This window comes from Melanerpes formicivorus, unplaced genomic scaffold (genome assembly GCF_026170545.1).
Source record: "Melanerpes formicivorus ecotype bairdi unplaced genomic scaffold, bMelFor1.0.p_v2 SCAF_4, whole genome shotgun sequence".
NCBI classification, from domain to species: Eukaryota; Metazoa; Chordata; class Aves; order Piciformes; family Picidae; genus Melanerpes; species Melanerpes formicivorus.
In genome coordinates this window covers 39,216,852-39,233,834 of record NW_027142356.1, presented here as the reverse complement: position 1 = coordinate 39,233,834, position 16,983 = coordinate 39,216,852, and the positions used below count along the sequence as shown (strand labels likewise).

The 16,983-nt window shown below is 52.6% G+C and overlaps 2 protein-coding genes across 3 annotated transcripts in view; one reads left to right on the top strand and one right to left on the bottom strand.

The window, feature by feature from the left end:
- LOC137440958 (homeobox protein MIXL1-like) overlaps window positions 1-404 on the bottom strand; it is a 34,426-nt gene extending 34,022 nt beyond the window's left edge. Inside the window, exon 1 of the mRNA XM_068137765.1 lies at window positions 335-404. Coding sequence (XP_067993866.1) covers window positions 335-404 — 70 coding nt within the window. The remainder of the gene's footprint in view (window positions 1-334) is intronic.
- LONRF1 (LON peptidase N-terminal domain and ring finger 1) lies at window positions 330-16,440 on the top strand. 2 transcript variants are annotated; one of them, XM_068137739.1, is made up of 12 exons: window positions 331-997; window positions 6,323-6,441; window positions 8,892-9,014; window positions 9,594-9,740; window positions 10,123-10,360; window positions 10,448-10,538; window positions 11,332-11,446; window positions 12,071-12,192; window positions 13,013-13,171; window positions 13,254-13,416; window positions 13,815-13,967; window positions 14,821-16,438. In XM_068137739.1, exons 1-12 carry the CDS (start codon window positions 403-405, stop codon window positions 14,977-14,979), a joined length of 2,184 nt encoding a protein of 727 aa, XP_067993840.1. In that variant the 5' UTR covers window positions 331-402; the 3' UTR covers window positions 14,980-16,438. The 2 variants fall into 2 exon arrangements, with proteins under 2 accessions (XP_067993841.1, XP_067993840.1); XM_068137740.1 differs by lacking the exon at window positions 9,594-9,740 and having other exon boundaries at window positions 330-997; window positions 14,821-16,440.
- The last annotated feature ends 543 nt before the right edge of the window (window positions 16,441-16,983 follow it).

The window sequence follows — 16,983 nt, the reverse complement described above, 5'->3', positions numbered from 1 at the left end:
CCCCCGCGCTGGGACGGCGCGCGCGTGGAGCTGTGTTTTGTAACCGCCTCGCGCCCGCCCCTGCCCCGCCCCCCCCGCGGCCAATGGGCAGCCGGCGCGGCGGTCAGCTGACGCGGCGCTTTATGTAAGCGCGTGGGGTGAGGGCGCGCGAGGGAGCGGTTTGAAAGGGGGGCCCGCGCTGGGCGCGCGCCGCCGTCATCTCCTCCTGCCGGCGGGGCGCGGGACCGCGGCCTCGGGTCGCGCGCGCAGCGGCGCGCACGTGACACACCCCTCCCGCCCGCCCGGGCGCCTGGCTTCCTCCGCCCCGCGCCCACAGCGCCTCAGCGTCGCGCACCCAGCGGAGCGCAGCCCGGCGGCCGGAGCGGCGGCGCCACACCCCCCCCTGCCGGAGCCGGGCGGCCCATGGCGCTCTCTCCCGCGGCCCTGGACTCGGAGGCGGCGCCGGAGCCGGGCGGCAGCGGGAGCCCCGGCCGGGGGGCGGATGGAGAGCCGGAGCCGTCGCCGCGGCTAGGCGAGAGGCCGGCGCCCGGGCACCGCCTGAAGGAAGTGGTGGGCGCGTCTTTGGCGTCTCTGTGCCTCGGCCCCCTCGCAGGACCGCCGCGCCTCGGGACCCTCGTGGACTGCCTGGTGCTGAACTACCGCCTGCGCCTGGGGCTGGGCTGGAGCCGGGAGCGCGGGGCCGCGGGGCCGCTGCGCTGCTGCGGCTGCGGCAGGTTCCTGGCCGAGCCGGTCACCGTCCCGTGCGGGCACACCTACTGCCGCCGCTGCCTGCGGAGACAGCTGCGGGCCCGCTGCCGCCGCTGCCGGGACCGGCTCCTGCCGGCGGGGGACGCCAGCGCGGCCCCGCTGCGGACCAGCGTCGTCCTCAGCCAGCTGGCCGAGAAGTGGTTCCCGAGCGAGAGCGAGAGGGCGAGGACCGCGACCCGGCTGGAGGAGCTGCTGGCCCAGGGCCGCTTCCGAGAGGCGCTGGGCGCCGCCAGCCAGGCTCTGCGAGCGGGTAAGGCTTGTGGCGAGCGGGTCAGGCTTGTGGCGAGCAGCCTCCTCCGCCGCCGCTCCCGCGGGCGCAGGCTCCTGCCTGGCTCCCCGCCCGTGTCCCGCCGGGACCGGGACCGGGACCGTGGCGAGCTGCTGGCGATGCACGGCAGGCTCCGGCGGGGGCGGCTGGCCGCGCAGCGGAGAAGGTGGGTGTGCGTGTCCCTCATGCGCTTCAGCTGCTCTGAGCCCGTCAGCGGCCGAAGCGGCCGGAGGCAGAGCACGCGAAGTTTGTGGAGTTTGCGGGGAGGACTCGGGGAGCCTGCCCGGAGCCCGCGGGAGGGGAGGGAGCGATGCGGGGACGCCCGGCTGCCCGGGCTGGAGCGGGGCGCGCTGCGGGGCGCGGAGGAACGTCAAACACAGGCTGCTCCAGATAGTTAGCTATTTCTCCACCTCGTGTGCCTCTGTGGGACGTGTTTACAGAAGAGTCTGGGGGCTTTGTTTCGCGGTGTGCTTAGCGGTCGCTCTGCAGGGACAGGGGCAGCTCCGTTGCTGTATTGAACCTTGTTTCCTGAGAGAGACCTATTTTCAGTCTGAAGTGTCACCAAGACAGTTCCCAGCAGGCCGGGCCCAGTTGCATAAGCAGAGAGGCATGGAGGGGGACAGGTTGTGTAATGGCAGTGACATCATGGGTGGGTGTGGTTGGAGTTTTATAATGGAGTGTCGGGCGAGGGTGCACGGGGGGGAGGTAGAGGCATGCCTCCGGGCTGTCCGGTGTCGATCCCAAGTGGTCTGCCAGGTGCCATCAGTGCCGGCGAGGTGGCCGTGTTGCCAGAGTCTGGCCTTTGCAGAGGGAGTCGGGTTCCTGTGCCTGGTAGCCTTGGAGCCAGCCAGATGCCTTTGCTGGTTTTACTCTTAGTACCTGCTGACCTGTGGGCTCCCCTTGTCAGTTGTGCCCGTTTGTTTCTGCTCAGGAACGTAGGCATTGATACTGTTACGTTTGCACAGTTGTCTGCAGTGGAGGGGAAAAACCAGAGCTTGCTTAAGTCTAAGCCTTCCAATCTGTTCTGGGGAGATCACTTTAGGTCTGGTGCCAGAATGCACTCTTTTCAGTGCAGATGGGATTAAATCTCATACACAGTTTTATTTGCCTTCTGGCAACATAAAGAGGTTCCATTGTGGTCTTCAATTCTACTTTGGCCAGAGAGTTTCCACAATGCAGGATACTGGGTAGATGTGACCTCAGAAAGTGCTTGGGCTGGTTTAACTCATGGAGCTGTAAGAAGCAGACACTGTGTGTGTGTGTGCTGAAGTACAGCATTGATTCATACAGCTCATGAAGAAATCACCATGAGGATGGTGAGATACTGGGACAGGAACAGGTTGCCCTGGGAGGTGGTGGCAGCCTCTTCTCTAGAGGTTTTTAAGGTCAGGCTGGATGTGGCTGTGAGCAACCTGCTGCAGTGTGAGGTCTCCCTGCCCATGGCTGGAGTTTGGAACTGGCTGAGCCTTGGGGTCCCTTCCAGCCCTGACAATTCTGTGATTCTGAGTGGAGTCAAAAACTCAGTGGCCTTCAGGGTACAGACTGGTGAGTCCATTCCTGATCACAAATATTTACAGGGGTCCTGTTGGATGCTTTGAGATTACATTGAAAGAATAACAAGAGAAAATTAACTCTATGGACTCTGGGGAAAGGATTCTGATACCTTTTGTGTGTGTGTGTGTGAGAAGCTACATCTTCAACTTGGGCTTTACAGTGGGTTTAAAATGTAATTGAATTTATGGTGCTTTTCCAAGGTTGTGTTACTCAGCTGGAGTCCCCGTGCTGGAAGCTCAGGTTGAGATCCATTATTACACTAGCTCCTGTCTCTCCAGTCCTGGGGAGCTGTCAGTGTTCTGGATGTTCTGGTAAAGGTACTGAGGAACTTCATGGATTAGAATGCAGGTGTACATTAAATGTTAGTTGAGAGCTGTGGGCTCACAACTACCGACTGAAGGTGATTTCAGGCCAACAGAGAACTAAGCAACAGTTGCTGGTGCACTTTCTGCCATCCTCCAGAGCATGACTCTTAGAATCACTTCAGAGGTGGAAAAGATGCAGTGTAAGACATGTATTGCTGTTTGAAATCATTCCTGTTCTGTGTCAGTGTTTTCCACCTGCTACTCCATCTCTTTGTTTTTCAATCAGGTAGAGTCAAAAAAGAGTGAGAAAAGCCTAAAGCTGATGTCCTGAACAAGGCATTTGCAACTAGCCCTTTGCTCATGGCATGTCTCCATAACCTCCCTCAGTTTCTTGAGACACCTGAGAGGGAAGTGTTTGCCTCGGTGCACAAGTGGCTGCTGAAGAGCATCAGGAGCGTTAAACTGTGTATGGTTGGTAGAGTCCTTGCAGGGCTTGGAAGGGCTTGGGCTAAAATCCAGGCACAGCTCTTCTTTAATCAGGGGTCCTGAGACACGCAGCTGATAGGCTAGAGTCTGCTCAGGACTTAACTCCTGCTGGAGTAGGTCTCAGCAAGCCCGTTCAAAGTAGAAGAAACACTGAGTTCAGAGCGGTTTGCTCAGGGCTTTGTCCAGCTGCATCATGCAAGCCTGCATGAATGACGACTCCACAGCCCCTCTGGGCAGCCTGCTCAAAGGTTGATTACCCTCACCGGCAAAGCGGCTCTCCTTATTCCAGCTTGGAACCATTGCCTCCTGCTTTTCCCGTGTGCACTTCAGTGAGGAGTCTGCTGGGCAGCCTCTCTGGAAGGCTGTTGAGCTCTCCCAGGTCTGTCAGGAATTGCAAGGCCTGAGCAAGTGCATTTCTCTCAGCCTCTTCTCATGGGTTGTGTGTGCCAGCCTCTGACCATAGGAGTGACCCTGGAGCACTGTGCTCATAAGTACTGCCCTGAAGCTCTCTGCATAGTGGTTGTGATGAGCATGGCTTTTCTTTTTAAGTCTCTGGTACAGTATCAAGAACCACATCCATAGCATGCAGGATCAGACCAGACACAGGCCACTGACTGCTCTGGTTATCCTGACAGCAGCCAGAAGCAGATGCTTTGCAAGGCATGTCAAAGAGTTGATTGTTGAGCAGGGGTTTGTGTGCACCCCTCTGTGTACTTCCCTACTGATGTAGTCATAGCTGGTAAGCACTGAAGGCACTTCCTGTAGGTTGTGTCTTTGGGTGTGCTGGAAGGGAGTGATTTCTGTGTTCACAAGACACTGGGTTAGTGAAGCACAGGTTGGTGTGCTGCCCAGGGAGGTGGTGGAGTCTCCATCACTGGAGGTGTTCAGGAGGAGACTGGATGGGGTGCTTGGTGCCATGGGTTAGTTGATCAGGTGGCGTTGGATGATAGGTTGGACACGATGATCTTGAAGGTCTCTTCCAACCTGGTCTGGTCTATTCTATGTTGTGTTTCTGCTCTGCTGAGCCTTTGGGTTAAGGACTTGAAATAGCTTTGCCTCCCCTCTGTAGGTAGCAGACATTGAAATACCTGCTGGGATACTGCAGAAAGTTGTTTGTCTAGTTACAAAGGCTAGAAATGACAACGGGGCTGCCAAACCTGCCGTACAAATGTTGGTCCTGTTTGCTACACGCAGTTGTTGTTCCTTGGCAGTGTTTGTGTGTGTTGGGTCCTTGCCTTAGCCTTTTGTTTTGTATCAGTTCAGCTGGAATTGCACATTTCTCTTTGGGAAAAGAAAAAACCAAAAAAGGACAAAATCTTCACCTGCTGTAGGCTCAAACTTACATTTTTATCTTCAAACTACCCCTCACTCTTCCAGGGGAAAAGAAAAAGGCTTAGAGTTCCTCAGAATCATAGAATCAGTCAGGGTTGGAAGGCACCACAAGGATCCTCTAGTTCCAACCCCCTGCCATGGGCAGGGACACCCCACACTAGATCAGTGACTGCAAGTCTGAACGAGATGAGCTCCCTCTGGTTCCAGAGGCGGCTTACCGGAGAACAAAGACCTGCGCTCACTGCCGCCTCCGGAGCAAACAGCTCGGTTTGATGCTCACTGCTGGGTACCAAAGGGTCAGCCACAACAATGAAAGCAGCCTGAAGAGTGTGCTGGGAGCTCCTGCCCAGCCGCCGCTGCCACAGAGCCAAGGGAAAGCAAGCTGCAGAGCTGCTCTGCTTGCAGAATGGGTGTCCAAGTGAGAGCTTCCCAGGCTCCTGTTAGTGCAAACGTTATGTCTGAACTGGGAAGAACACCCAGCCCCGAACAAGCCGGCTTTGGGAACTAGGCTGTCAGCACCGAGGACAAACCAGGAAGAGATTTTAGCTTCAGCTGTGGAGTCCTCTGTCAGCTCTGATTGTCTTAACCCCTTCCAGGAAGGTCTTTTTCCCCGTAGCGTTGTGGATGTAAAGACAAAGCAGTGTGTTGGAACACATGGGAGCGTTCACCAGGGTGGCTTTTGAATGCAGAACAAGCTACTGATGGGAATGAAGCAAATTAAAAGTAGCCTTTTGGCACAGCCTGAGATGACATGTCGAAGTGGAACTCTCCCCTCCCACCCAAAGCCTTGCTGGAACAAACTCCAACCGTTTAACCTGAGCACTGTTTGCAGGAGAGCAGCGTTGGCCTTTGTCTCATTCAGTGACAAGCACAGGTGTGCTTTAAAACCCATCGAGACCTAAGCAGTCTGCTGGCAGTTGTGCAAGCAGTAGCTGCAGCTAGCTGTGCTGTGAGCAGCCTGGCTTGAGTGACACAGGGGTGGCTGTGCTTCCCTCTTGGAGAGTGCTTTACCCCAAGTGCAGGCTGCTGTGTGCTGGGGGTGAGAACCTCTCTGCACTGGCAGCCATGAATGTCTCCCACTGGCACAGCTCCTCACAGCAGGGCAGGCAGCCTCTGGTAGAGGCCTTCTGCTGTTGGCTCTCTGTTCAGACCTGGTGACAAAAGTTACTTCAGGTCCTTAGCAGCTGGGATGCTGCTGTGCAGGTAGCATCTGTATCTCCAGCCGTGGTTGGAAGGGGGAGATTATAAACCCAACAGCCTAAGGCGAAGCTGAAGGTTTGAAGGCAAACTTTGCAATATCTGAACTTTTTAATCCCAGTGCAGTGAATTCCTAGATTTGTGTGGGGTGGGAGGGGTGTGCTGGGAAGCTGAAGTCAGCCTTGTCCTTGGTGTCTGTTGTCACAGCTGTACTGAGCAAGGCTTGTTCTGTCTGCCTCAATGTGTTTAACATTGCTGCAAGATCTTCAGCTCTGTGGTGCAGCTTGAAAGCCATGAGCCTAGAGCCACTGCCTGTGGGATGAGCCAGACTGAGGGTTTGGGAAGGTGGTTACACCACCACTGTGAAAGCAAATCTACTGAAAAATGACAAACTCCTGCATTATTAAAAGTGTTAACTCATTTTTGTCTCCAGATTCCAGTGACTTGATGCTGAGAGTCTACCGAGCTGAGTCCTATGTTGGTCTGCAAGAGCATCAAACAGCCATAGAAGATCTAAATGTTGTTCTTTCTAAGATGCCAAATTGGCCAGAGGTAAGTTCAGCTGAGCTCTCAGGTTTTCCAGCTCTGTGTTTGTAAAACCAGGAACTGAGAGTTGTACTTGCAGCAAGTTGAGAACCTGGGGCAGCTGCCTCAAATGTTACCTAGCAGGATATGCAAAATGCTAGAAGGTATCTCCAGGTAGTTGTCAGTAGCCTGCTCCTAAGTGAGGAGAGCAGGTCAGAGTGGGTTGGTCTGCTTCCTTTAGCCTTCCTAGACAAATTCAGGTGGTGGTGTTTCACAGCCCAGCAGGAGCTGCTGTCTTTGGACAAAGGATTTAATGCAGTAGAGCTGCCTCCGTGGGCAGTGTGGAGTGCTGCTGTGCTGTCTGGAACTGCTGCTGCTTGGTTAGCTCTTTATGAGAGCACTTTAGTGTGCTCTCCTAAAAATTACTGAGCATTTACAAACCTCACTGCAGCTTAGTGCTGCTGAACTGGATCCTTGACTGGAATTGTGCAGCCAGCTTTAACTGCTTGCAAGCAGAAGGTCTGAGGCCTGTAGATGGATGTAATTGAGTTGTACAATGTCCTAGGCTCATAGAATTGCTTTGGTTGGAAGAGACTTCTCTCAGTTCATCAGGTCCATTTCAGACACTGGCTGCAAGTTAGCCCTTGCAGAGCTCTGCACTTCCCTGAGGTGTTTACACTTTGTGTTTCCCAAAGTCAGGACATTTTGAGCAGGATCTCTTCCTGGAACATCACATGAGCTGAGCAAGCATTGTTTCCAGTCAGGACCAGACCCCTTGGCTTTGTTCAGTGAAGATTTCTCCCATTTCTGCAGCATTATTGGTAAAGCAGCTTGCTGGGTGATAAGTAGGACAACCAACAGTTTTCTTCTCCAAATGCTACCAAAGAGTCAAACAGATTTAGCACAAGCAGTAAGTTCTGTTGCAACAGTGTTGGCTAAAGCCCTGAGAGCATGCATCTGGGGCCTGGGTTGCTGTCTCCAGTGTTGGAGCTGTGGTAGTTTGTGGTGATGTAATCTCTTGTTTGCTTGTTAAGTTTTATCCAGACAAGGACACTTTGCTGGCTTACTTTGAAAAGTTCTTCTTTGAATAGAGCAGAATAGACCAGGTTGGAAGAGACCTTCAAGATCATCCTGTCCAGCCCACCCACCAACCCAGCCCACCTAAGAAACTCTGTGGGAGTTCTGCAAATAGTTCAGGCAGCTGGGCAGTCACTGGCCTCAGAGCTGCAGATGCCACATACTGTGTCTGAACTCTGGGCACAGCAGGAGCACTGAGAGCCTGCCACACCAGAGGAGATAACTGCTGCTGGCTTGCTGTCTCCTGTCTTCAGCACTTCCATGGCTGCAGCAGATTCAGAGCATCCTGTGTTGTTCCTCTCTGCCTTGGTAGTGCTGTCAACTGTTTCCTACATGCTTTGAAGGAAACCTCACTTCACTTAGCTGAGCTTGATGTGAGGGATTCTTTGGACAGTTCTCATCTCTGCAGGAAAATCAGCTGTAAGAGGAGGGTTAGCACACCTTCTTCCTGCAGGATGCATCTTAATGAAACTGCCCAAATGCCCTCACCTGACAGCCTTGCTTCACACAGCTGCTGCTGTCAATATGGGCAGCTGCTCCAGAGAAACTGCACTCTGGGGGCTTCTGGGGCTGCTTGGGTTCTTGGTTTGGGTTTGTGAAGTTTCTGGCTCATTGTCTCACACACAGGCAGATATTGTTGCTTTGTCTAACTCTGGGTAGATAAGTTCTGTTTTACTCTCTTGGGTTTCTATTCCTGTAAGTGCAACATTTGGAAGTGAGCTAGGCTGTTCTTAGTCCCAGCACCATCTCCTTAGAAGAGGGTTCAGCAAAATTCAGTAGGCTTTTCTCCTCCACCCTCCTGGTTTCTTTGTCCTTGCAGGGAAAACACTACACAGGTTTGTTTTACTGTATTTTTTCCTAGCTGCTCTCCAGTGGTCAAGAATAAAAGAGAGTTGGAGGAAGCAACTCCAAAAGTGCACCATTCTGTGTTGAGGTGCATGCAAGGGATGCATGGCTGTGGTTTACTTGTGCTCAGCCTTCTGCTGCAGGCTGGAGCCATAAAGCTTTGAATGAAACAGAGGGCACAAAGGGTGTGCTGTAAGCTGTTACGTAAGGTTATGTAACAATTTGCATTTAGCTCCCTCTCCTTCCCCTCCAAATGCTCACCAAAGGGGGGCATTAAGGCCTTTGGGGAATTCTGCACCAGACAGGGATTTAACCCTTCCTGGAAGGCCAAACAGACTGACTGGAAGGAGAGGGACACAAGCCTGTGCCATGGCTTTTCCCAAACACTGTCAGGGATGTGTGTTAGGACTTAGAGATCATCCAAAGCTTCTTAAGGAGCTCAGATTTGTGTCCTGGAGTGCTGTGGTTGTAACTCTGTTGTCAGGCCTGCAAGATGCACGCTGCAGCTCCACATGCTCTGCAAACAGCTTCCTCTTCCTGCTCCTGTTTTGCAGGTCTACTTCCACAAAGGAAAAGTGCTGCAAGACTCTGGCTTCGTAGGTGATGCCTTACAACTCTTTCTCCAGTGCTTAGCCCTTGATGAGGACTTCCTTCCAGCCAGACAAGAAGTAGAAAGGGTAATCTCACTGATGAAACTGAATTACTGTTTCTGAGTTGATTCCTTTATGGGAGGCTTTGAGCATCTAAAAGCCTTCAGTACCTGTGGAGAAGGCTTGGGTGGCAAACGGGTTCCGTGCAAGATAGGTTGTGCTGTGCTGAAGAGAGAGTCCTCATGGATGTGCTTTAACTGCATGCCTACAAGCACTTGGGCTCTTGGAGCTACTGAATGGAAGTGGAGAGAAGTGGAAAGCAGGCAGCAAGTTCAGCATGCTCAGCTGAAGTCTCCTGTGCCCAAAGCACAGCACTTTTTCTTGGGTTATACCAACTGACACTGAAAAGGCTGCAGGCTAGTGGCTTGGTAGTGTCTGGCTGTGTTTGAAAGAGCTCACTCTCTAGGAGCAGGGAAGGTAGCCTTCTGTTTGGTAACAGAGGTGTGAGGTTTCTGCTTGCTTTCAGCTGTTAGCTCTGCTGAAATAAAGCTCTGCTTATGAGCATAACTCCATACAGATCAATTCTGACTCTTGGCATGTAGTTATGTAAGAAATGGCTTGAGATCCTTTGTAGCGATGGTGGACACTGAGGTGTTTGTTTCCCAGACACTGTGTGATGTGCTGTCTCCAGAGAAGCTGGGAGAGAGTCTGAAGGAATCTGTTTGGACTTCACCACATATTCGAAGCAAACCCTCCCTGCTTGGGTCTGAGGTGATTGACTCTTACTGCAGCTCACAGCTTTGTCCTGAGCAGGTGAGAAAGACTGGGGGATAACTTTGCTGTTTGGCTGAGAAGCAAACCTCAGACATCCTGATGATAGCCTGAGACATCACACGTGCTCTGCAGCCTGAATGCTGACTTTCTGCAGTTGGCTGAACTGTGCTGTGGGACTGCTGTGCTTGCAGCTGAGTGGTGCACTCCCCTTCCAGGGAGTCAGGAGGTGCTGCCGGGGGTTTGCTACTGGTGGCTGCGCAGCAGAGAGGAAGCAGGTGAAAATGTTAAAGGTTGTTCCTGCTAAGGAAATTGGAGGAGTTTCTCTGGTTCAGTACTGAGCTAGCTGTGGGTGGTGATGTGTTCCATCCTGCATGCTGAGGTTTGTGTTGCTTTTTCAGTGCAGCTCCTTTTGCCATTACAGGCTTTAGGAGGGGCAGGTGAGCTGGAGCCTGTCGGGGGAAGCTTAAGTCGTGCACAGTCTGCCCATGCTCTTAACTCAACAAGAGACCTTGCCAAGGAGGATGGCTTAAAGAGGGTGTCTTCTGAGCCCCTGCTCTCTGGCCAGGAGAAAGGGGCTTTGCTGAAGAGAAAGCTTTCCTTCTCCGAGCAGGATACCGTTCTGTGCGAGGATGGAAGAAACAAGCACAAAAAGCAAGGAGGTAAAGCAGCCTCTTACTTGGACATGTGAAGTGTTTCCTCTCTTGTGCCTTGCTCTGAAGGAGTGTTTTTGTCTGGGTTTCCCTTAGAAAGTACCAAAAGGGACAGGACACTGGATTTTGGAGCAGTCCCCAGGGATTTGATCGATGTGGCAGACTTTGAGTGCTCTCTCTGTATGAGGTAGGATCTTTCTCTTTCCTCCTTGATGCAGTATTTCCACTAGGGATGCTTGGCTGCATCCCTGCTACACGTGTGAACTGAGAGACTGTGATGAACTCTGGTGGCAGTCAGGAGTTTTCAGCCTCCCTCTATGTCTGCAGCTAGATAAATGTATCCCTTGCTGCAGTGCTCTGCAGTACAACATCCCTTCTAATCGAGTTGCCTCTTAAACTCGGCATGAACTGGCAACCTTGAGAGGACAGGATCGTCCTCTGGGGTTAGACATTAGGGGGGGTTGTTCAGTCAATGAAAGTGTTTGGAAAAACTCAGCCCTGTGAGCCTTGTGCTTGGCCAGGAGATGTAGATACTTCAGAATGGAGCTGATGTATTTGGAAGCTCCTGCTGAGCTCTCCTGGGTTTAAGATTAAATACCTTAAAGCATATGGCGTGTCCTAAACTGTCCCTAGCTATGCTGCTAGTGTGTGACCCTGCTCTTAAAGCAGCTCAGCCCCTCAAAGGATCCCTGAACTGTGCACATCCTGGGTTTCTAGGTAGTGAGACCAAAACCTTTGCAGTTGGGGATACATGCTTCAATACTGAGTGGTAAACTGTGTCCAGATTAACTGGACAGCAGGAAGTGATGTGTGGGGAAGTGGGAACAAACTGCAGCAGAGGGGGAAGTGGAAGGGGATGCAGGGAATTGCCTGTTCTTCTGCTTTGTTTCAGTGAAAGTAGTCTCAGAGCTGGATGAGGGAGTGTTGTGAGCAGAAGGCAGACTTGCCCTGGCAGCTGACTCCTGGTCCCTTTGTTTCAGGCTGTTCTTCGAGCCCGTGACAACCCCCTGCGGACACACCTTTTGCAAAGGCTGCTTGGAACGGTGCCTGGACCACGCTCCTCACTGTCCCCTCTGCAAGGAGAGCTTGAAAGAGGTACTGCTGCTCAGGAGGGCTCACAAACACACATCCTGCACCACTGCACACACAGCTGTGGCACTTCTCACCAGCTTGGACTCGCTGGGCTTGTGGGCAAGACTCGAGACAGTTTCAGCTGTCAGTCCGAGCTGATTAGGCTTGCCCCAGGGTCTTAGAGCTTTTGTTTCTATGACCATTGTCAGTGGAATAATTATTGGTGGAATAAACCCCTTAGTGCTTGTAAACTTCAGTAACACCTCTGTGATTTCTGTACTCTTTCCTTACTTGTGTGGCTCTGTAACCTAGGAAATCAATCCTGTCACTGGTAAGCACCAGCCTGATCTAGTGTGGGGTGTCCCTGCCCATGGTGGGGGGGTTGGGACTGGCTGAGCCTTGTGGTGCCTTCCAACCCTGACTGATCCTATGATAACACAGACACTGAACTCAACCAGGGAGTCCTGTTTGCAAATAGGAGAGTAGCATTCAGTGTTAGGTAATGGAATGAAGGAGCTGTAAGCCTTCATAGCTTTACTTTCTGACACATTTCATGCACCATGGTTTGAAAGGAACAAGGATTGCTTTTGCTCAAGCCTTTTGTTAATGTGGCTGAAGAGAAATGTTGTTGATTTCAATTGCTTACAGTACCTTGCAAGCAGAAAATACAGCATAACAGAGCTGCTGGAGGAACTAATCATGAAATACTTGTCTGAGGAGTTACATGAAAGAAAAAGAATTCATGCTGAAGAAACTGCTGAACACTCAAAGTAAGCTTGCTGCCTTTTGTCCAGGAGCATGGAGGTGCTCTGTAGAGATGGCTCAGGTGCTCCACTTGCTGTGGAAGCAGCTCATGGTGGACATTAATTGTATGAAAGAGGGATGTGATGACAAGAAACTGTTGGGGTTTTGGGGTCAGCTTGATGTTTATCTCCAGCAGAGGTCTTCAGGAGCATAAAGCCTCAGGTACTGTAGGTCTGAATGCTGGGAAACTTTAGAGCTCATGCAACCTACCTCCCAGCACCCAGACACTGGAGTCATGGTTTGCAGTCTGAAAGGTATCAAAACTAAACACCTGGTGATGTTTTAGTGCTCTCTGGTTTGCAGCAGTTGTATAGACTTGATAAAAGAGTGTCTTGTCAGTGAGGCCTTCTGGGCCATGCTGCAAGATAAACCTTACACCCTGGGTTGCCTGTTGTGGCCTGGAGCCCATCACAAAGTGATCTAAATGGTGACCCAGCTGCTGCTACATCTTTGTAGTCCCAGGAGAACTGTGACCCTGAGGGCAGGATGTGTGGCTCAAACCAAGCCAAAACCACCAGCTAGCACCCTGTCCCCAAAGCAGCCCTTCACTCACTCAGTGGCTGAGCATGAGGCTCACTGCCCAGGATGCATTAGGTCAGCTGCTCAGGCAGTTACTAGTGTGTGTTTGTGTCCTTTACCCAAGTCACTGCAGTGTGCTCGTGGTTAGACCTGGGCAGAGTGCTTCAGAGCCTCATCTAGACTGCAGACCAACCCAAGAGTCTCGCTTTAGCACAGCTCAGTGCCCAGACTTCTAAGCCAGGTGTTTGTTTGGGTGTTCTCTTGCAGCTTGACCAAGAATGTCCCCATGTTTGTTTGCACTATGGCATATCCTACTGTGCCTTGCCCCCTGCACGTCTTTGAGCCGAGATACCGCCTGATGATCCGCAGGAGCATGGAGACCGGCACCAAGCAGTTTGGCATGTGCATCAGCGATCCCCAGCACGGGTAGGCTTGCATCCTCGTGCAGGGCACCTTTGGATGGTGAAAGGTGTGCTTTCAGAAGCGTGTGACAGGGGCTGCTCTCCAGTTTTGCAGGTTATGGATGCATGCTGCAGATCAGGAACGTTCACTTCCTCCCGGACGGGCGGTCCGTGGTCGATACAGTCGGTGGGAAGAGATTTAGAGTCCTACAGAGAGGGATGAAAGATGGGTACTGCACTGCAGACATCGAGTACTTGGAAGATGTGAAGGTATCAGGAGTGCTGCCCCACTGCTTACTGGCATCAGTAGCTCAAGGTTTTGGCTTGATTGGTTCTGGAGACCTCTGTTGCAAATTCTCAGGCCTCTGGGAGCTTCAGTGCCAGCACGTGGAAGAAGTGGAAGCTAGCTTCAGGTTTTATTGCTATAAAGCAAAACAAGTCATGTTGTTGTTTGTTTGAACAACAGTTTGAAGCTGTAGCTGTTTAGAATGTGACAGAAATGCCTTACTGTTCCACCATTAGCAGGCAAGGCTCAGGGGAAGGCAAGAAATGTGCCTAAACAGAGAGAGAAGGCAGGAAACGCCTCTAAACCTAGTGGAGATGGAGTGCTTCTGGAGTTGTAGCTTAAACACCCTAGTAATGATGTCTCCATAACATTCCTCCCACAGGTTGCTGATGAAGAAGAGCTAAAGAAGCTGAGAGAGCTTCACAATTTGGTTTACAATCAGGCCTGCAGCTGGTTCCAAAACCTAAGGAACAAATTTCGCACTCAGATCCTTCAACACTTTGGGCCAATGCCTGACAGGGAGGAGAACATACAGGTGAGACACCACTGAAGGAAAGGAAAACCCTCTAAGCAAATGCTAAACAGTAGAAGGGGGGAAAAGCCACCCACACCATTTTCTCCCCAGTTTGGAAGTCACTAAGACTTGCAGCCTGTGTCTCTTGTGTGCAGTAAAAGGCAACGCTGTCACTTCAGCACTCTGTGCAGGGGGGGATGGTGTGCTGCTGTGCAGATGCAGACGAGGGAGCTGAGCACACTGATGGCCCTGCTGGCATTTTAAACTGCTGCTCTGTGTGAGGCTGAGAGTTTCCATGGAAGAGCATCTGTGTTTTCTTCCCTAAAACTTGTGCAGGCAGAAATGGTAGGCAGAGAGGAAATCACAGGTGACACTCCTCCTGTCTGAGCTAGGGACACACTGCTGCAGCGGCTAGGATCTGACCAGCGGTTCTTAAGGAACTAGCTGCAGCATTAGGAGAGGGAGTGCCATTAGGGGGTAATAGAAGAGTCCTTCAGCTAGGCCCCAGGCCACTGTAATGAGAACACCAGGCCTCAAGAGCCTGGAGTGGACTGGCTCTTGTTCAGGGAGCTTGGCTAGCAGGTGACCGTCCTGCACCGTTCCCACAGGAAGCTCCGGGTTGCCTTCCCTGTCTGAAGAGCAGTTGCTTTAGCAAGCTTAGTTGGAGGGGACTTGACTTGGCTTCCCAGCTGGGGAGGGGTTGGCAGAGATCCCTTCAGAACCCTTCTGGTCTCAAGGGTCCCAGATTAGAGTAGAATATCACACCACATCTTCAGGCTCATCTTTGCCATTGGTGACCTCACCTCTGGAAGTGTTTGTGTTACCCAGCTCTGCTGCCCGGCCAGAGGGTAAGCAGCTCACCTCTTGTTTGCAGGCCATGCCCAACGGCCCTGCTTGGTGCTGGTGGCTCCTATCTGTGCTGCCAGTGGACCCCAGGTACCAGCTGTCTGTGCTCTCCATGATGTCCCTGAAGGAGCGTCTGATAAAGATCCAGCACATCCTCACCTACTTCTCCAGGGACCAGTCCAAGTGACTAACCGCCCGCGTCTTCCCCCGCCCGGGCTGGCTGCCGGTCGTGGTAGCAGCTGGAGTGCTTGCTGCCTTTGCACATCTGGCGCTGCTTTGGGCAGGGTGATGGAGCTGCGTTGTCTCTCTCCTCCCCCGCTCCCGGCTCCCTGCCCCGGGGGGCTCTTTGAATGCACACTTTGCTCGGCGGCAGAGGCGGCCCCGGTGGCGGCCCCGGGCCGAGCCGGCTCCATCTGTGTCACGGCACAGACAATTTGCACTACGCAGAAGAGAACCTTCTGGAGACTTGAGCATCTTAGCCACTGCCTTTCCACAGCTGTGGGAAGTGCAGGACTTGAGGCTGACAGTCCAAGTTTACAATGCTGAGGAGGCAGTCAAGGTGGTGCAGGGTTTTGCCTCACACAACTGTTCTTTGCTCTTTGCACAAATATTTGAGACCTAGTATTGAATGTCACTGCTGGAGACTCCTGCTCCTGCCCGTGGCACAGGTGATCTTCCAGATGTCTGCAGGACAGAACAGGGGACATGAGGAACTCTTTTGCTGACCAGAGAGCCAACTCTAAGGAACAAATGCAAAAACAGCCCCACAAAAGGTACTTCTGTCTGCACATACTGAAACTGTGAATATGGTTTACATGCCTAGGCCTGCACATGTCAGAGAGGAAGCTGAGAACTAATGCTAGTACCTGAGAGGTTTCTCCTGGCCTTTCCAGGCTGGCTGTCCTTCCAGAGCACACACTTAGCTCACAGAGGGTAGGAGAAGAGCTCTCAGAGGGGGGAGGGGGGAGTGTGTGTGTGTTGGGGATTGTGCATCCAGGATTCAAAAGCTCCCAAGTTCCATTTGAGCTCCTTCAGGTGGTGCAGGTGTGAGTTCTCTTGCCTTACTCACCCCAGAGCCCAGTGCAGTGGCAAGGTTAGCATCCTGCTGCCACTAGGTCCTTTTTGTAAGGAGAGGTTTGCCTCCCTGTGACTCTGTCTGACTCTGGCTTTCTGTGAATCATTTGTAAAGGGTTTCTTAAATCTTGCTTTTGCTAAGGTATTTAATTTTCAATAAAAGCCACAGGTTTGTAAGATTTGTAACTGGCAGCTGCAGCTCCCCTTCCTGTGGGACACCTACACCCAGGTTGAAGGCACTCCATGAGGTAAGTAACTGGTCTGGAGGTAATCTGTCCCTGATTATAGCTCCTGGCTCAGGCTGCTTATTGGGCAGGCAAGGCTGTGCTGGGCTCCTGCTTTGGAGTCCACTTCAAGGAAGGTGACTTCAGCTACCAAGTTTGCATTGCACAGAACTTAGCAGCTGTGGGAAGCTGCCCTTGCAGAACAGGAGCTGCTCTGCTGTGAGGGCAGACTGAGGGAGTTGGGGCTGTTCAGTCTGGAGAGGACAAGGCTCCCAGGTGACCTCATTGTGGCCTTCCAGTATCTGAAGGGGGCTACAGGAAGGCTGGGGAGGGACTGCTCAGGATCTCAGGCAGTGATAGGACTAGGGGGAATGGACTGAAGCTGGAGGTGGGGAGATTCAGGCTGGAGGGGAGGAGGAAGTTCTTCCCCATGAGAGTGGTGAAGCCCTGGAATGGGTTGTGCAGGGAGGTGGTTGGGGCCCTGTCCCTGGAGGTGTTTAAGCCCAGGCTGGCTGAGGCTGTGGCCAGGCTGATCTAGTGTGGGGTGTCCCTGCCCATGGCAGGGGGTTGGAACTGGCTGATCCTTGTGGTCCCTTCCAACCCTGACTGATACTATGGTACTATGAACAGTGAGGGATCTCCCAGGGCTGCTCAGCAAGTGCTCTGCCCTTCTCTCCCAGCTCTAGAGCTTGACACAGCACAGGCAACACCGAATCTGCTGCAGCACTTCCAGGGTGGGCTTCTACCCCGGGTAAATTTCCCCTTCATCGTGTGGGGAAGTCCTGGCTGGATGCATTGAAAGCTTTATTTGCATAATAAAAGGGGAGAGGGGATCTTCTCCTTCTCCCCTTCAGCATCCTATAACCTTACCTCTGGAAACCTTACCTCTGTAT